The 17,895-nt window shown below is 45.0% G+C and overlaps 2 protein-coding genes across 2 annotated transcripts in view; one reads left to right on the top strand and one right to left on the bottom strand.

Annotated features, from left to right (window-relative positions):
- LOC139365978 (neuronal acetylcholine receptor subunit alpha-7-like) overlaps positions 1–17,895 on the top strand; it is a 78,992-nt gene that overhangs the window by 28,407 nt on the left and 32,690 nt on the right. The window contains exon 3 of the mRNA XM_071103046.1: positions 5,499–5,638. Coding sequence (XP_070959147.1) covers positions 5,499–5,638 — 140 coding nt within the window. The remainder of the gene's footprint in view (positions 1–5,498; positions 5,639–17,895) is intronic.
- Positions 9,238–10,754, bottom strand: LOC139365975 (kelch repeat and BTB domain-containing protein 13). Its single transcript, XM_071103045.1, has one exon. It carries the CDS (start codon positions 10,696–10,698, stop codon positions 9,268–9,270), a length of 1,431 nt encoding a protein of 476 aa, XP_070959146.1. The 5' UTR covers positions 10,699–10,754; the 3' UTR covers positions 9,238–9,267.

Raw genomic sequence — 17,895 nt, 5'->3', positions numbered from 1 at the left:
TGCTAACATTAATTTATTTTCACTAAATATGCAGGTTTAAAAATATATACTTCTGTGTATTGATTTTAAGAAAGGCATTGATGTTTATGGTTAGGTACATTCGTGCAACAATTTTTTTATTTTTTATTGCGCTTTTGTTAAATCATCACCCTTTTGGCAAAGTTTTTTATTTTTTATTTTTTTATTCCACCTTTATTTAACAAGGTAGACTAGTTGAGAACAAGTTCTCATTTACAACTGCGACCTGGCCAAGATAAAGCGAAGCAGTTCGACACATACAACAACACAGAGTTACACATGGAATAAACAAACATACAATCAATAATACAGTAGAAAAGTTTATATACAGCATGTGCAAATGAAGTAGGATAAGCATAGGATAAGAGAGGTAAGGCAATAAATAGGCCATGGTGGTGAAGTAATTACAATATAGCAATTAAACACTGGAATGGTAGAATGTGCAGAAGATGACTGTGCAAGTAGAGATACCGGGGTGCAAAGGAGCAAGAGAAATAAATAACTACAGTATGGGGATGAGGTAGATTAGATGAGCTATGTACAGGTGCAGTGATCTGTGAGCTGCTCTGACAGCTGGTGCTTAAAGCTAGTGAGGGAGGTAAGAGTCTCCAGCTTCAGTGAGTTTTGCAGTTCGTTCCAGTCATTGGCAGCAGAGAACTGGAAGGAGAGGCAGCCAAAGGAAGAATTGGCTTTGGGGGTGACCAGTGAGATATACCTGCTGGAGCGTGTGCTACGGGTGGGTGCTGCTATGGTGACCAGTGAGCTGAGATAAGGCGGGGCTTTACCTAGCAGGGATTTGTAGATGACCTGGAGCCAGTGGGTTTGGCGATGAGTATGAAGCGAGGGCCAGCCAACGAGAGCGTACAGGTCGCAGTGGTGGGTAGTATATGGGGCTTTGGTGGCAAAACGGATGGCACTGTGATAGACTGCATCCAATTTGTTTTGGAGGCTATTTTGTAGATGACATCGCCGAAGTCGAGGATCAGTAGGATGGTCAGTTTTACAAGGGTATGTTTGGCAGCATGAGTGAAGGATGCTTTTTGCGAAATAGGATGCAGATTCTAGATTTAATTTAGGATTGGAGATGCTTAATGTGAGTCTGGAAGGAAAGTTTACAGTCTAACCAGACACCTAGGTATTTATAGTTGTCCACATATTCTAAGTCAGAACCGTCCAGAGTAGTGATGCTGGACGGGCGTGCTGGTGCAGGCAGCGATCGGTTGAAGAGCATGCATTTAGTTTTACTTGCATTTAAGAGCAGTTGGAGGCCATGGAAGGAGAGTTGTATGGCATTGAAGCTCGTCTGGAGGTTAGTTAACACAATGTCCAAAGAAGGGCCAGAAGTATACAGAATGGTGTCGTCTGCGTAGAGGTGGATCAAAGAATCACCAGCAGCAAGAGCGACATCATTGATGTATACAGAGAAAAGAGTCGTCCCGAGAATTGAACCCTGTGGCACCCCCATAGAGACTGCCAGAGATCCGGACAACAGGCCCTCCGATTTGACACACTGAACTCTATCAGAGAAGTAGTTGGTGAACCAAGCCAGGCAATCATTTGAGAAACCAAGGCTGTTGAGTCTGCCAATAAGAATGTTGTGATTGACAGAGTCGAAAGCCTTAGCCAGGTTGATGAATATGGCTTTACAGTAATCTCTCTTATCGATGGTGGTTATGATATCGTTTAGGACCTTGAGCGTGGCTGAGGTGCACCCATTACCAGTTCTGAAACCAGATTGCATAGCAGAGAAGGTATGTGATTTGATGATAAATTAACAGGCACTGCATTGATTATTTGCAACACAGGACAAGCTAGTTAAACTAGTAATATCATCAACCATGTGTAGTTAACTAGTGATTATGTTAAGATTGATTGTTTTTTATAAGATAAGTTTAATGCTAGCTAGCAACTTACTTTGGTTCCTTGCTGCACTTATGTAACAGGTGGTCAGCCTGCCATGCAGTCTCCTCAAGGAATGCAACATAATCGGCCATAATCAACATCCAAAAAGGCCGATTACCAATTGTTATGAAAACTTGAAATCGGCCCTAATTAATCGGCCATTCCGATACACCTCTAGTGTATACATTCCCCACTTTGTATATCAGAGAGGAGTAAAACATGAAAGTGAAGGCTCTAGTTTCTGCAAGGCTGCAGAGCGTGCAGGTGACATGCAGATACATTGATGTCTATTGTGGACAAATGTGGATGTACAGTATGTAGATGACATCAACACCTTTTCAGAACCCATAGGCCTATGTGTTATACATTGGGTGCTGTATTGCTGATAGTTACTGTATACAAGTACACACGTTGTATGCATTGATGTGAATATGGATAGCCCAGCTATAGCAGAGCTATTTCTAGGTCTCTCCAGAGATGTTAAATTGGGTTCAAGTCCGGGCTCTGGCTGGGCTATTAATGGACATTCAGAGACTTGTCCAGAAGTCACTCCTGTGTTGTCTTGGTTGTGTGCTTAGTGTCGTTGTCCAGTTGGAAGGTGAAACTTCGCCCGAGTCTGAAGTCCTGAGTGCTCTGGAGCAGGTTTTCATCAAGGATCTCTCTGTACTTTGCTCCATTCATCTTTCCCTCGATATTGACTCGTCTCCCAGTCCCTGCTGCTGAAAAACATCCCCACAGCATGCTGCCACCACCATGCTTCACCGTAGGGATGGTGCCAGTTTTCCCCCAGATGTGATGCTTGGCATTCAGGCCAAAGTGTTCAATCTTGGTTTCATCAGACCAGAGAATCTTGTTTCTTATGGTATGAGAGTCCTTAGGTGCCTTTTGGCAAACTCCAAGCAGGCTATCATGTGCCTTTTACTAAGTAGTGGCTTCCGTCTGGCCACTCTACCATAAAGGCCTGCTTGGTGGAGTGCTGCAGAGATGGTTGTCCTTCTGGAAGGTTCTCCCATCTCCACAGAGGCACTCTAGAGCTTTGTCAGAGTGACCATCGGGTTCTTGGTCACCTCCCTGACCAAGGCCCTTCTCCCCCGATTGCTCAGTTTGGCCTGGCAGCCAGCTCTAGGAAGAGTCTTGATGGTTCCAAACTTCTTCCATTTAAGAATGACGGAGGCCACTGTGGTCTTGGGGACCTTCAATGCTGCAGAAATATTTTGCTACCCTTTCCCAGATCTGTGCCTCGACACAATCCTGTCTCTGAGCTCTACGGACAATTCCTTCGACCTCATGGCTTGGTATTTGCTCTGACATGCACTGTAAACTGTGGGACCTTATATAGACAGGTGTGTGCCTTCCCAAATCATGTCCAATCAATTTAATTTACCACAGGTGGACTCCAATCAAGTTGTAGAAACATCTCAAGGATGATCAATGGGAAACAGGATGCACCTGAGCTCAATGTCCAGTCTCATAGCAGAGAGTCTAAATACTTATGTAAATAAGGTAGTTATGTTTGTTATTATTTTTCATAAATTTGCAAAAATGTCTTAACCTGTTTTAGCTTTGAAGGTTAAGGTTTTATTTTAGAATAAGGCTGCAACGTAACAAAAAGTGTAAAAAGAGAAGTGGTCTGAATACTTTCCGAATGCATTGTATGTATGTACTTGTCACATTGGTATGAAGAGATTCTGGAGTAAGGCCTCGGGTCGAAGACCAAACAAGCACTATACAAAAACACAGTATTGAAACCCAAACAAAAGAGCGAGGAGTACCTTGAATAAATAACACACGCACACAATGATTAACACATGGGACGAAACCCGTAATCATCTGCACGATCCACAAGGGCACGAAAGCCAAAACACACAGCACAGGTACTTACACGCACCAACGGACATACAGTAATCGTCTGCCCAATGGAAACCAAAGGGCACATATATACAAATACAATCAGTGGGAATAGGGGACAGGTGTGCGTAATGAAAGTTCCGGAGGGATCCGTCACAGTACTATATATGTTTTAATACAGTACACGTGTGTTGTATAGATTAATGTCTATAGATTAATAAGTGGCTAAGTGCTGCAGCATTCAGGTTTATCCTCTCGCTCTCTCTCCTTCTCCTCTCTCTCTTCTTCTCCTCTCTCTCTCTCCTCTCTCTCTCTTTCTCTGACCTCCAGTAGAGTCCTGTCCTGCTATAACTCACCTCATTATGGCCCTAATGGACCTCGTCAGCAACACGCTGTTACAGAGATACATCTCTCCCTTTCTCTCTCCCTTTCCCTCTTTCTCTCTCTCTTTCTGACCTCCAGTAGAGTCCTGTCCTGCTATAACTCACCACATTATGGCCCTAATGGACCTCATCAGCAACACGCTGTTACAGAGCTACGCCTCCATCTTCGTTTTCTCTCTATTCTTGCACTTTTCCATGCACTGTACCTGTCTCCCTGCATTCCCTTGCTAACCCTCCTTGTTTTCTCTGTCTCTCTTTTATATGCATATGAGACTGTCAGTGGCGTGTATGTAAATGACTGTGTGTGTGTGTGTGTGTGTGTGTGTGTGTGTGTGTGTGTGTGTGTGTGTGTCTGTGTGTGTGTCTGTGTGTGTGTGTGTGTGTCTGTGTGTGTGTGTGTGTGTGTGTGTGTCTGTGTGTGTGTCTGTGTGTATTCCTGTGAATGATGTGAACAGCGGTGCTTGTCTTCCACAGTTCGCTCCGTCTGGGGTTGGCTGTGCAATGGGGCGAGATGTTTGAATCCCAAACCAACATGTACTGTAGACTACGTCTGCTTGTCTCTATCTGTATTCTACACAGTCCTCTATGAACCAACTCATAACAGTGGCTATATACTTAGAAAAAAAGTGCTATCTAGAACCTAAAAGGGTTCTTCGGTTGTCCCAATAAGAGAACCCTTTGAAGAACCCTTTTTTGTTGCAGGTAGAACCCTTTTGGGTTTCATGTAACCCTTTCCAAAGAGGGTTCTACATTTAACCCAAAAGGGTTCTACATTTAACCCAAAAGGGTTCCACATTTAACCCAAAAGGGTTCTACCTGGAACCAAAAAGGGTTCTCCTATGGGGACAGCCTAATAACCCTTTTGGAACCCTTTTTAGGACTGGACTGAGTATTTTCTTGTAACCACTGTGTGAACATTTATGTATTCTTTTCTTCCTCGCATATGAAGAGAACACATTTAGGTCATGCATCTGTTTAGCCGTAGCTCTGAACAAACCCACTTTTAGGATCAATTAAGGAACAGTCTGTTCTGGTGCCAGTTGGCCCTAGACTAACACAACTGTGATTCCTGTGTGTTTAATGTCCCTCGTCCTTAACTGACCAGTGGTGTAGCTTCTCTCCCCTGGCCTCAGCTTTAATGCTGGATCTTAATAGGATCAGTGGGAGAGAGGGAGGAAAGGATGAGAGAAGAGAGAAGAGATAAGAGGATGAGAGCTGGGCCAGCAAACACATTATCTTAATCACCACTGACCCCCTCCCTCCCAGCTAACTGACTGAGGGAATAATAGCTACAGAAGAGACATTTTCTCTCCCTAACATGCACGCTGACTTGTTTCCTTGCTGTAGGGTCTCTACAGGGGGAGCATCAGCGCAGACTGTACAAGGAGCTGATGGCCAACTACAATCGTCTGGAGAGACCAGTGATCAACGACTCCTCTCCTCTTCTGGTGGAGCTGGGAATGACTCTGCTGCAGATCATAGATGTGGTGAGGGAGGGAGTGTGTGTGTGTGTCTGTGAGGGGGGCGGGGGGCATCACTGTGTTAGCTACTTGTTTATGTGTGTGGAGCAATGGCGGTCGTTGCCGTTTAAGATGAGGTAGGATGTAGGATGATAATTTTTTGAATGAGCATGGCCTTATTTCTATTACAGCATATTGGATGACTTCCATTCATATTCCATTCACCCAGCTCAATGTAACATGAATAGGTTTAGGATACTACATGATGCTAGAATTAGCCCTATACCCATCATGAGGTTGCTACAACCTAGACTACGAATTAAAATGTATAACGTAGGTGCACAAGGTCGGGAGAATTTTGAGTAATCAAGGTGACAGACAGTGACACATTCAATACCGCCTTGCACATTCTTTCCTGCATCTAGCCGATCAAGAGTGTAATCATTAGTCCAACAGAGAGTTTCTATTGGACAAATTCAGGTATGTTTATCACCGTTTCGTTCCGTTTTCTTCCATTTAAGAAATGTTTTTCAACAGAATCAGCGCAATAAATACATCCCTGATCACACGCAAACAAGAGTTCACTTTCATACCAGACACACACTGTACAAACTGCTCGTTGTATATATATTTCCTTCTCACATCTATCTACGTTCTCTCCTCTCACCTTTTCCCTTTGCTTGTGGACTTCGGTGCACAACACATCAGGCGAGAAAACCTTTCCAAGCCAAACCTTCATATCATGAATGCTAACTGTTACACAAGGCCTACAGACTTGTCATGTCATAGTCAACATAGCTACTAGAATTAACATGTTATTAAACCCGCTACAATCATGCAGTAGACTGTAGTCAGCAGCAATCAGTTTAGCAGTTATACCAGTGGGCCCCGGTGGCAATAAATTAATAAAACCAAAAGCTTACATTTCCAGTGTTGGTTAGTCATAGCCAGTTAGCTAACATAGCATCCCTCTCTGTTTGACCCGCGTGTTTGAGTAGGCTAAACTATACAAAAATATAACATGTAACATGCAACAATTTCAAAGATTTGAGTTACAGTTAATATAAGGAAATCAGCCAATGTAAATTAATTAATTAGGCCCCAGTCTATGGGTTTCCCATGACTGGGCAGGGGTGCAACCATGAGTGGGCCTGGGAGGGCATAGGCCCACCCACAGGCCCACTCACTTGGGAGCCAGCATTCCTGCAGGTGAAGAAGCCGAATGTGGAGATCCTGGGCTAGTGTGGTTACACGTGGTCTGCGGTTGTGATGCCAGTTGGACATACTGCCAAATTCTTTAAAATGATGTTGGCTTATGGTAGAGAAATGAACATTCAATTATCTGGCAACAGCTCTGGTGGATATTCCTGCAGTCAGCATTCCAATTGCACGCTCCCTTAAAACTTGTGACATCGGTGGCATTGTGTGACAAAACTGTGGCCTTTTACTGTCCCCAGCACATTGTGCACCTGTGTAATAATGATCATGCTGTTTAATCAGCTTCTTGATATGTCACACCTGTCAGGTGGATGGATTAACTTGACAAAGGATAAAATGCTCACTAACAGGGATGTAAACATATTTGTGCACAAAATCTTTTATTTCAGCTCATGAAACATGTGACCACCACTTTACATATTGTGTTTATATTTTTTTTCAGTAATAGCTAGCATAATTTTACGCTAGTTAAGTAAGTAAAAGTGAGAAAAAATATATTCTACGAAATATAGTTAGCTCTCTCTCTTGCTTCTCCTTAATTTTGGAAGATTTGTTCAAAACTGTTCAACTATTGTCTTTCTCTCTCTCTTTGAGTCAACTACTCACCACATTTTATGCACTGCAGTGCTAGCTAGCTGTAGCTTATGCTTTCAGTACTAGATTCATTCTCTGATCCGTTGATTGGGTGAACAATATGTCAGTTCATGCTACAAGAGCTCTGATAGATTCAAGGTTGTCCTCCGGAAGTTGTCATAATTACTGTGTAAGTCTATGGAAGGGGGTGAGAATCATAAGACTCCTAGGTTTTGTGTTGAAGTTATTCTACCCAGAGGAGGACTACCCTACAGAGTGCTGCTGAGGCTACTGTAGGCCTGTGGTCACGATCACTGTCTTCAAACTCCCTGTCCAAGATGAGCCAATGTGCAGCGTGCATATAATTCCACATATTTTAATAAAGTGAAACTTTCACAAAAGGTAAACAGAAACCGAACGTGGCGCAACCGTGGCGCACAAACACACACAGAAAATAAATATTTACCCACAACATTAGGTGGGAAAAAGGCTGCCTAAGTATGATTCCCAATCAGAGACAACGACAGACAGCTAGCTGCCTCTGATTGGGAACCACACTCTGCCAAAAACAAAGAAATAAAAAACATAGAATGGCCACCCAAATCACACCCTGCCCTAACCAAATAGAGAAATAAAACGTCTCTCTATGGTCAGGGCGTGACACCTGCATTGCAAAACAGTGTGTTTTAATCAATTATTTGGTGATATGAATATATTTAGTATAGTAGATAATTTAAAGGATGTGTTTTTCTATTTTTCTTTTTCTGAAAATCTCTGAGGAGGATGGTCCTCCTCTTCCTCCTCTGAGGAGCCTCCACTGGTGTGGAGGTGTATGTTGATGAAACCACGACTGATAACCACGCTTTATAAGGGAGATTTTGAAGCTTTGAACATTGTCTGTTGAGAGTTGTGTGTGTGTGTGTGTGTGTGTGTCTCTGTCTGTCTGTCTGTGAGGGAGTCTTATATAACAGGAGCCAAACAGCAGGAGTGTATTACCTCTACACGTCAACAGACATACCTGCAACTGTACATGTCCCCTCTACGCGCATGCACACACACACACAGAGGGGACATGTACAGTTGCAGGTATGTCTGTTGACGTGTAGAGGTAATACACTCCTGCTGTTTGGCTCCTGTTATATAAGACTCACGGACGGACGGACGGACGGACGGACGGACGGACGGACGGACGGACGGACGGACGGACGGACGGACGGACGGACGGACGGACAGACAGACAGACAGACAGTTGCTGCTGTGGTTTTGGAGCTGTTTTGGTGGCTGGATAGCCTCCATGGAGTGAGTGAATGTGTGTGTGTGTATGCACTGTGCAGAGAAACACTGTTGGAATATTGCTGTAATATACTGCATATTCATACAGATGCAGCACCTGTGGTTCTGATTTGTAATTTGACTAGACTGAATGAATTCTATTCATTTTCTCTTTAATTTGCATACTTTGAGCACAATATTCTATACTTGTTTTCTAGTACAATATTCTATACTTGTTTTCTAGTACAATATTCTATACTTGTTTTCTAGTACAATATTCTATACTTGTTTTCTAGTACAATATTATATGCTTGTTTTCTCTCATAAAAAAAAAACAAGGGTATTTCTGGGTTCTAAGAGGTTTTCCACAAATTGCTTAATTCTCTCATCTCTGTCGTTTTTCTCCATCTGCCTCCTGGGGTTTAACTGGTCCGTGTTACTGTTTATTTCTGACACCATATAACAATGTTGTGTGTTGTGACTGAACAGAGACAGGGGAGAGGTGGCTGAAGTTAACCCATACTTTAATACAGTAACACCCCCCCCCCCCCCCCCCCCCAAGCACCGTAGTACAGCTCTATCAGTGTACACCATTACAGGCCAGCCTTGGGAAGCCTCAGTAAGCATGTCCATAGTGAGCCACTCTTGGGAAAGCCTTTCTTCGTCTCCCTACGGGGTTTCCATGTGTCCCCAGCAATGGTATACTCCAGAGTTAGCATGTGTTTGACCGTGAACACAGAGTCACCCCTGACCATGGCGGTGAACAGTGCCCCCTTAGTGTTGATGTAACTTCCTGGTATAGCGGTCCACTGTCCCGTGGTGATGTTGTAACGGTCCATGAGGCAGCGTAGGAAGTCGTCCGAGGGCCCATTGCGCATCACATACAAATTGTCCCTGTGGGCCACCATACAGTGTCCGTAACTCTGTGGCCTTATCATCGTGGTGGCTAACATCCACTCGTCCTTCGCCGGGATGTACTCGTAGATATCCGTGGTGTCTGGCGGCCTCCAGAAACACACAAACATCCGCCTTCGTGCGATGGCACATGCCACAGCTGCCACAGGCCGTGGTGCGGACTGCACGAACGCCCATTCTCCTGTGGCTACATCATAAGCCTCGGCGGAGGACATGGTTATTTTCTGGTGCTCACCGCCGATGGCGTACAACTTCCCCTCGTGCCCCAGAAGGGTGAAGTCGGCACGGGGCTGTTGGGGTCCAGGAAGCACGCTCCACGTACTCGTCCCTGGGTCGTAGCAGAAGCCGCCGTCCACCGTGCCTTTGCCATAGCCGTAAATACCCCCCACCACATACAGCCGGTTGTCCAGGACGGCGATGCCCGCCATGGAGGTGCTGGCGTGGGTGGGGAGGTCTGTTAGGTGCCTCCACTCTCCCTCCACCTCGTCCAGGTAACACACAGTCCTAAAGGAGTCCTTCAGCAGCTCCATAGAGGGTGAGTGGGTTCCCAAAGCGACGAAAGATGCTGGCGACAAAGACTCTGCATACAGTACCAACTCCTCAGGTAGAGTGCTTGTTGCCTCCCCCTTCAGGTCACTATAGGCGTCGCAGAGGAACAGGGCAGCACAGTGGAACAGGTTGGGTAGACCAAAGATGGCCGCTGCGTGGTAGAGCAGGAGGCAGTTGTCAGAGTCAATGATATCGCAGAGATGCTGGGACAGTGACGCCACCTGGAGAAAGGCAGCACATTCCACAGCCTCTATTAGTTCTTCCGGGTCCTGTAGAGAAAGTTTCTCGCCCCTGCACACTGCCATAGCAATCAGGAAACCCCGTGCATGCACTCCTCCTTTCAGATGCAGCTCATCCTCCTGGCTCTCCCTCATGCCAGACCGGAACAGGGCGCGGAAGTACTCGCTGCACTGCTCCAGCAAAGCCCGGTCCACAGTTAAAACGCTCCCTTCCAACCTTACCCTCAGAGAGCCTGCCTGCTGTGCTCCCTCCCCCAGCTTGGGGCTCTCACTTTGGGCTTCGGCAGCTCTTTCGAGTCCCTGGCTTCTGGAGGCCTCCATCTCATTCTGAGGTTCCTCTACCTCAAACTTGTTCCTGGTGACAAAACACTATGGCAAAGTGACACAAGGTTTTCCCCAGGCTTGATGATATTTCAAGGTGTGCTAGGAGTGTGCAGAGTTGTATTGCCGCCTCTCTGCCTGCTCTGAAAATAGAATGGTGCTAAAGATAGCAACAGCACCGCTCACTAGCGTCTGATAGGAAAGGGAAACTGTTGACATCTAAGCGACATTACAACAGGCTGCAGTTAAAACTCATAGCAAGCGCGCCCTTGACTACGTTATGAATAATGAAGTAGGTACAAACAGAAATGACATTTTTATTGCTACTGCCTATCTACCACCAACAATACAAACTGCTATTACTATAAATGATGAAGACAATAACAATATGGTCAAATAAAGTGTTGCATTATATAAAAATGACTTATTATGCTAACAACTCTAATTGAAGTTTGGGGAAGCTAATTTTCACCATAAACATTGACCTTTATAATGAAGCATTCCATGCATCATCGCATTTCCAGCCATTTGCAGACTATTGTAAGATAGCCTACTATTTGTAATGTGATGAGTAGATTGGATAGTCATAATTTAGGCTAGTAATATACTGTAACTCAATCACTGTTTGTTAAAAAGACTACTCAGTGCATGGCTGAACCAGTATAGCCGAAGAGGCCTAGGCTATAGGCTATATCAGATACATTTCTTCTTTCTTTGCAAGAGGAAAAATGTGGTCTTTTATAAACACATTTCATTCAATTCTACTACACTTTATATTACTGGAGATGTTAGCAGAATATTTTTTAATTTGAGAAATGACAGGGTAGCCTACACTGCTGACACTGACAAACAGACATATGAAAACGACGCTGTCCTTATTATAGGCCTACGAAAAGGGGAGACACAAATAGAAAACGACGTCCACTGGAGGAGGAAATGATTGTCCCGAAACAAACTTTTAAGTGGCACTGAGCCAACAATGATAAAGAGTGAAAATGCTCAGTACACACTCATCGGGAATGTGGCAGATGCACTCCGCTGGTGCCAATAAACTACAGGCCTACTGTTGTTCGCTCAATTAAGTTGAGAATTAAGGAAATTCAATTAGCATAATACAAAAATCCTATAAAAATCGGTACATTTAAGCTAGAAATATGTTTTTTTGCCTTGGATGCGTCTCAGTCCACCGCATCCTGGGATGTTGCACTTCCGCATCTGCATTGAAAGTTGACAGAGCTAGAGCGGTGTTTGTCAGACCATGAGACATCTGGAAAATGTATCTTCTCACAAAATTGTCTGTAGAGTCCGAATGGCATCTCCGGCCACCACAAGCGTCTTAGGACTCACACTAATATGACCCCTCTGTGGAAAGGTGAGACTCTCACGAACACGTACATGTTGGTTGTTTTGCCAACAGGCCTCACAAGACTCATCTGAAGGTCCCCCAGTACCAGTTGAAAAAAATGAGGGGAAGTACACTGTACTGTATATACAAACGTATGTGGACACCTTCAAATTAGTGGCGTCAGCTATTTCAGCCATACCCAATGCTGACAGGTGTATCAAATTTTGCACACAGCCATGCATTCTCAATGGACAAACATTGGCACTGAAGACCTCAGTAATTTTCAACGTGGTACTGTCATAGGATACCACCTTTCCAACAAGTCAGTTCGTCAAATTTCTGTCTTGCGAGAGCTGCCCCAGTCAACTGTAACTGCTGTTATTGTGAAGTGGAAGCATCTCAGAGCAACAACGGCTCAGCCGTGAAGTGGTAGGCCACACAAGCTCACAGAACGGGACCGCCGTATGCTGAAGTGTGTAGCTCTTCCTCGGTAGTGCGTCTGTCCTCTGTCCTAGGCTACATAAAGAAACATGTTAAAAAGTAATGAGTTTGATGCAACAAATCACAACGTTTAGTTAAAATGTAGATAAACTATTATTTATTAACATTATTAGCACAAAAATGCGTTCAAGGCAGTAGGAGACAGACGAAAGTGCATTTAGCTACTGGACAATGAAAGAAAGTTGAAAACCAGTAGAACATGAGAGAAATAGGCTACTGGTTTCAATGACATATGGAAGTCTTTATGAAGTTATTGCCTCCACGGATATGGTGGGATTTTGCCTAGGCTACTTTGAAGCAAGGTAAAACATGCCTCATAATATGTACAAACACTTAAGTATACAGTCGTGGCCAAGAGTTATGAGAAGGACACAAATATTAATTTTCACAAAGTTTACTGCTTCAGTGTGTTTAGATATTCTTGTCAGATGTTACTATGGAATACTGAAGTATGATTACAAGCATTACAATCATAAGTGTCAAAAGGCTTTTATTGACAATTACATTAAGTCAATTAATGCAAAGAATCAATATTTGCAGTGTTGACCCTACTTTTTCAAGACCTCTGCAATCCGCCCTGGTATGCTGTCAATTAGCTTCTGGGCCACATCCTGACTGATGGCAGCCCATTCTTGCATAATCAATGCTTGGAGTTTGTCAGAATTTGTGGGTTTTTGTTTGTCCACCCGCCTCATGAGGATTGACCACAAGTTCTCAATGGGATTAAGGTCTGGGGAGTTCCCTGGCCATGGACCCAACATATCGATGTTTTGTTCCCCGAGCCACTTAGTTATCACTTTTGCTTTATGGCAAGGTGCTCCATCATGCTGGAAAAGGCATTATTTGTCACCAAACTGTTCCTGGATGGTTGGGAGAAGTTGTTCTCGGAGGATGTGTTGGTACCATTCTTTATTCATGGCTGTGTTCTTAGGCAAAATTGTGAGTGAGCCCACTTCCTTGGCTGAGAAGCAACCCCACACATGAATGGTCTCAGGATGCTTTACTGTTGGCATGACACAGGACTAATGGTAGCGCTCACCTTGTCTTCTCCGGACAAGCTTTTTTCCGGATGCCCCAAACAATCGGAAAGGGGATTCATCAGAGAGAACGACTTTACCCCAGTCCTCAGCAGTCCAATCCCTGTACCTTTTGCAGAATATCAGTCTGTCCTTGATGTTTTTCCTGGAGAGAAGGGGCTTCTTTGCTGCCCTTCTTGACACCAGGCCATCCTCCAAAACTCTTTGCTTCACTGTGCGTGCAGATGCACTCACACTTGCCTGCGTGAGTTCTGAGTTCTGAGCAAATTCTGTACTGGTGGTGCCCCGATCCCGCAGCTGAATCAACTTTAGGAGATTGTCCTGGCGCTTGCTGGATTTTCTTGGGTGCCCTGAAGCCTTCTTCACAACAATTGAACAATTGAAATTCTTGATGATCCGATAAATGGTTGATTTAGGTGCAATCTTACTGGCAGCAATATCCTTGCCTGTGAAGCCCTTTTTGTGAAAAGCAATGATGACTGCACGTGCACCTGCACAAGAACAATGATTCTAAGCACCACCCTCCTTTTGAAGCTTCCAGTCTGTTATTCGAACTCAATCAGCATGACAGAGTTATCTCCAGCCTTGTCCTCGTCAACACTCACACCTGTGTTTAAAATGTTTTTTATTTTATTTTTTAACCTCTTTTTCTCCCCAATTTTGTGGTATCCAATTGGTAGTAGTTACAGTCTTGTCTCATCACTGCAACTCCCGTATGGACTCAGGAGAGAGCCATGCGTCCTCCGAAACACAACCCAACCTAGCCTCACTGCTTCTTGGCACAATGCACATCTAACCCGGAAGCCAGCCGCACCAATGTGTCGGAAGAAACACCGTACACCTGGCGACCTGGTTAGCGTGCACTGCACCCGGCCCGCCGCAGGAGTCGCTTGTGCGCAATGACACAAGGATATCCCAAACCCTCCCTAACTCGGACGATGCTGGGCTAATTGTGCGTCGCCCCATGGACCTTCCGGTCGCGGCCGGCTGCGACAGATCCTGGTCTCGAACCCAGAATCTCTGGTGGCACATGCAGTGCCTTAGACTTAGACCACTGCACAACCCGGGAGGCCCACTCACATCTGTGTTAACGAGAGAATCACTGACATGATGTCAGCTGGTCCTTTTGTGGCAGGGCTGAAATGCAGTTGAAATGATTTTTTGGGGGGGGGGATTCAGTTAATTTGCATGGCAAAGAGGTACTTTGCAATTAATTGCAATTCATCCGATCACTCTTCATAACATTCTGGAGTATATGCAAATTGCCATCATACAAACTGAGGCAGCAGACTTTGTGAAAATGTATATTTGTGTCATTCTCAAAACTTTTGGCCACGACATATTTTCAAAATGCATACTGCCTCCAGCTCATTTCAAATTGTTTTGTCATACGTTGATGAAGCCTGCCTTCCGTTGCCTATGCATTTAAATGGTGAATGGAAAGTGCACTGCAATTACCAGTTGAGAAATAAAAATAGGAGCTATTTTTAATCATGGACCAAAAACTTTTTTTTAACTCACAATTGCATTTGGAATTGTAGGGCAATGATTATGCTTATAAAAGCGCTGATTTTCCGCTCAAAGCCTCTGTATGCTGTGCTCGTGTGATAAGTACAATCCATAACAATTATACACGCGCCAATTTAATTCCACTAAATTATGCAATTTAACAGACAGACCGATAAGCACGACCGGTCAAATGTATTTCCATCAGTGAATAGTTTTTTTTTATTTTACAATAGGCCTGTGACACTTATTTATCGGCTTTTAATTTTTGGTATTGGCCAAAAGCCGGCTATTACCGGTGTGTGTGCACTGTGTGCACTGTGCAGAGAAGCACTGATGGAATATTGCACCATCATTCCATCCTCTCACACTCAGAACAGACCCATGCTGAGACTCTGACACATGGACACATCACCACCCTATAGTAGGCTGTCTAATCCCTATTTTCTGGTCATTAGGTCCTCAATATCCCTATCATTTATATCCAGACAGGCGGATAGACAGACAGACGTTTACACACACACACACACACAGCAAAGGGGAAAGTGTGAGAGAGAATACATTGACCTGTGAAGGGTATATAATCATATTTTTACAATGTCCATTTAATCACCAGGCATATTTGTTCCAGTACATCTCTAGGAGAAGGTCAGTAGCCAGATCCTCTGTTCTACCATGCTGCTTAATGATGCAGAGAGGGTTTCTCTAATTTAAACAGGACACAGCCACTCCACTCTCTCTCTCTCTCTCTCTCTCCTTCTGTCTCAGTCAACCTGCTCCATCCCATCAGCTCTCTGTCAACCTGCTCCATCCCATCAGCTCTCTGTCAACCTGCTCCATCCCATCAGCTCTCTGTCAACTTGCTCCATCCCATCAGCTCTCTCAGTCAACCTGCTCCATCCCATCAGCTCTCTCAGTCAACCTGCTCCATCCCATCAGCTCTCTCAGTCAACCTGCTCCATCCCCATCACCACTCTCAGTCAACCAGCTCCAGCCCCATCACCACTCTCAGTCAACCAGCTCCAGCCCCATCAGCTCTCTCATTCAACCCTCTCCAGCCACATCAGCTCATTTAATAATCTTTGAAATCTAAATGAATCTGTGTGCACGTGTTAACAGCTCCAAGACAATGGTTAAGAGTGTTAGGAGTGTGTAAGGAGTATTAAAAGTGTTTAGCATGTTACTGTACAAAATATAGTCTTAAAAGTGTGTAGGGTGTGTTAGCAGTATTAGGAGTGTGTTTGTGTTCTCGCTTCTCCATATTCTGTTCTCTGTCCCGGGCCCTGGGACAGTGGTGTTTTTCACCTTTGCTGCCAGTCAGTCGTTCAGACCTGTAGAAACCAGAGTCTGTAAAACACACAGAGAGAACAAAACTGTTTGTGTTTTAAATATGGCTTTTACAAAAGCCAGATCTCTGATCCCATTCGTCAACTAGACTCTGAGGAAAGAGGAAGAGGAAACAGAAAGGGCATAAAGCCGTGCGTAGCTCAGGAGGGCATGCACAGTTCCCCTCAGGGCTAAGGTAGATTTTATATTTGCTCTGAAATGTTTGTTGTTGTGTGTATTGGCTTTGGCTCTGTGGTCTGGTTGTAGCTTTAAAAAATGTAAATCATGTAACCTTTATTTAATTAACTAGGCAAGTCGGTTAAGAACAAATTCTTATTTACAATGACAGTCTAGCCCGGCCAAACCCAAACAACACTGGACCAATTGTGCGCCACTCTATGGGACTCCCAATCACAGCCAGATATGATACAGCCTGGATTTGAACCAGGGACTGTAGTGATGCCTCTTGCACTGAGATGCAGTGCCTTAGACCGCTGCGCCACTCGGAAGGCCAAATAGTGTGCTATGGTTCCTTTGGTGTGATCTAGTTCAGGCTCAGGCCGGAACTGTGGTGTGTATGCTGGTGTGGTTCTTTGTCTTGGTCCAGTATGTTGGTCAGGTCTAGTTGAGGTCTGGTCCAGTCTGTTGGTCAGGTCTAGTTGAGGTCTGGTCCAGTCTGTTGAGGTCTGGTCCAGTCCTGGGGTCTAGTCTAGTTGAGATCTGGTCCAGTCTGTTGGCCAAGTCTAGTTGAGGTCTGGTCCAGTCCTGGGGTCTAGTCTAGTTGAGATCTGGTCCAGTCTGTTGGCCAAGTCTAGTTGAGGTCTGGTCCAGCCCTGGGGTCGAGTCTAATTTAGGTCTCGTCCAGTCCTGAGGTCTGGTCCAGTCTGTTGGTCTGGTCTCATTGAGGTCTGGTCCAGTCCCGGGGTCAAGTTTAGTTGGCCAAGTCTAGTTGAGGTCTGGTCCAGTCCTGGGGTCTAGTCTAGTTGAGGTCTGATCCAGTCCTGGGGTTGAGTCTAGTTGAGGTCTGGTCCAGTCCTGGGGTCTAGTTGAGGTCTGGTCCAGTCTGTTGGTCAGGTCTAGTTGGGGTCTGGTCCAGTCTGTTGGTCAGGTCTAGTTGTGGTCTGGTCCAGTCTGTTGGTCAGGTCTAGTTGGGGTCTGGTCCAGTCTGTTGGTCAGGTCTAGTTGAGGTCTGGTCCAGTCTGTTGGTCAGGTGTAGTTGAGGTCTGGTCCAGTCTGTTGGTCAGGTCTCGTTGAGGTCTGGTCCAGTCCTGGGGTCTAGTCTAGTTGGGGTCTGGTCAAGTCTGTTGGTCAGGTCTCATTGAGGTCAGGTCCAGTCCTGGGGTCTAGTCTAGTTGAGGTCAGGTCTAGTCTGTTGGTCAGGTCTCGTTGAGGTCAGGTCCAGTCCTGGGGTCTAGTCTAGTTCGGGTCTAGTCTAGTTCAGGTCTGGTCCAGTCCTGGGGTCTAGTCTAGTTTAGGTCAGGT

This window comes from Oncorhynchus clarkii, chromosome 14, assembly GCF_045791955.1.
Source record: "Oncorhynchus clarkii lewisi isolate Uvic-CL-2024 chromosome 14, UVic_Ocla_1.0, whole genome shotgun sequence".
NCBI lineage: Eukaryota > Metazoa > Chordata > Actinopteri > Salmoniformes > Salmonidae > Oncorhynchus > Oncorhynchus clarkii.
The sequence above is the reverse complement of the archived record's forward strand: the minus strand, read 5'-3'. Positions and strand labels throughout refer to the sequence as shown.

Bases quoted from the DNA above. Each gene is read 5' to 3' on its own strand.
- LOC139365975 (XM_071103045.1), bottom strand. From the start codon at position 10,698: ATGGAGGCCTCCAGAAGCCAGGGACTCGAAAGAGCTGCCGAAGCCCAA.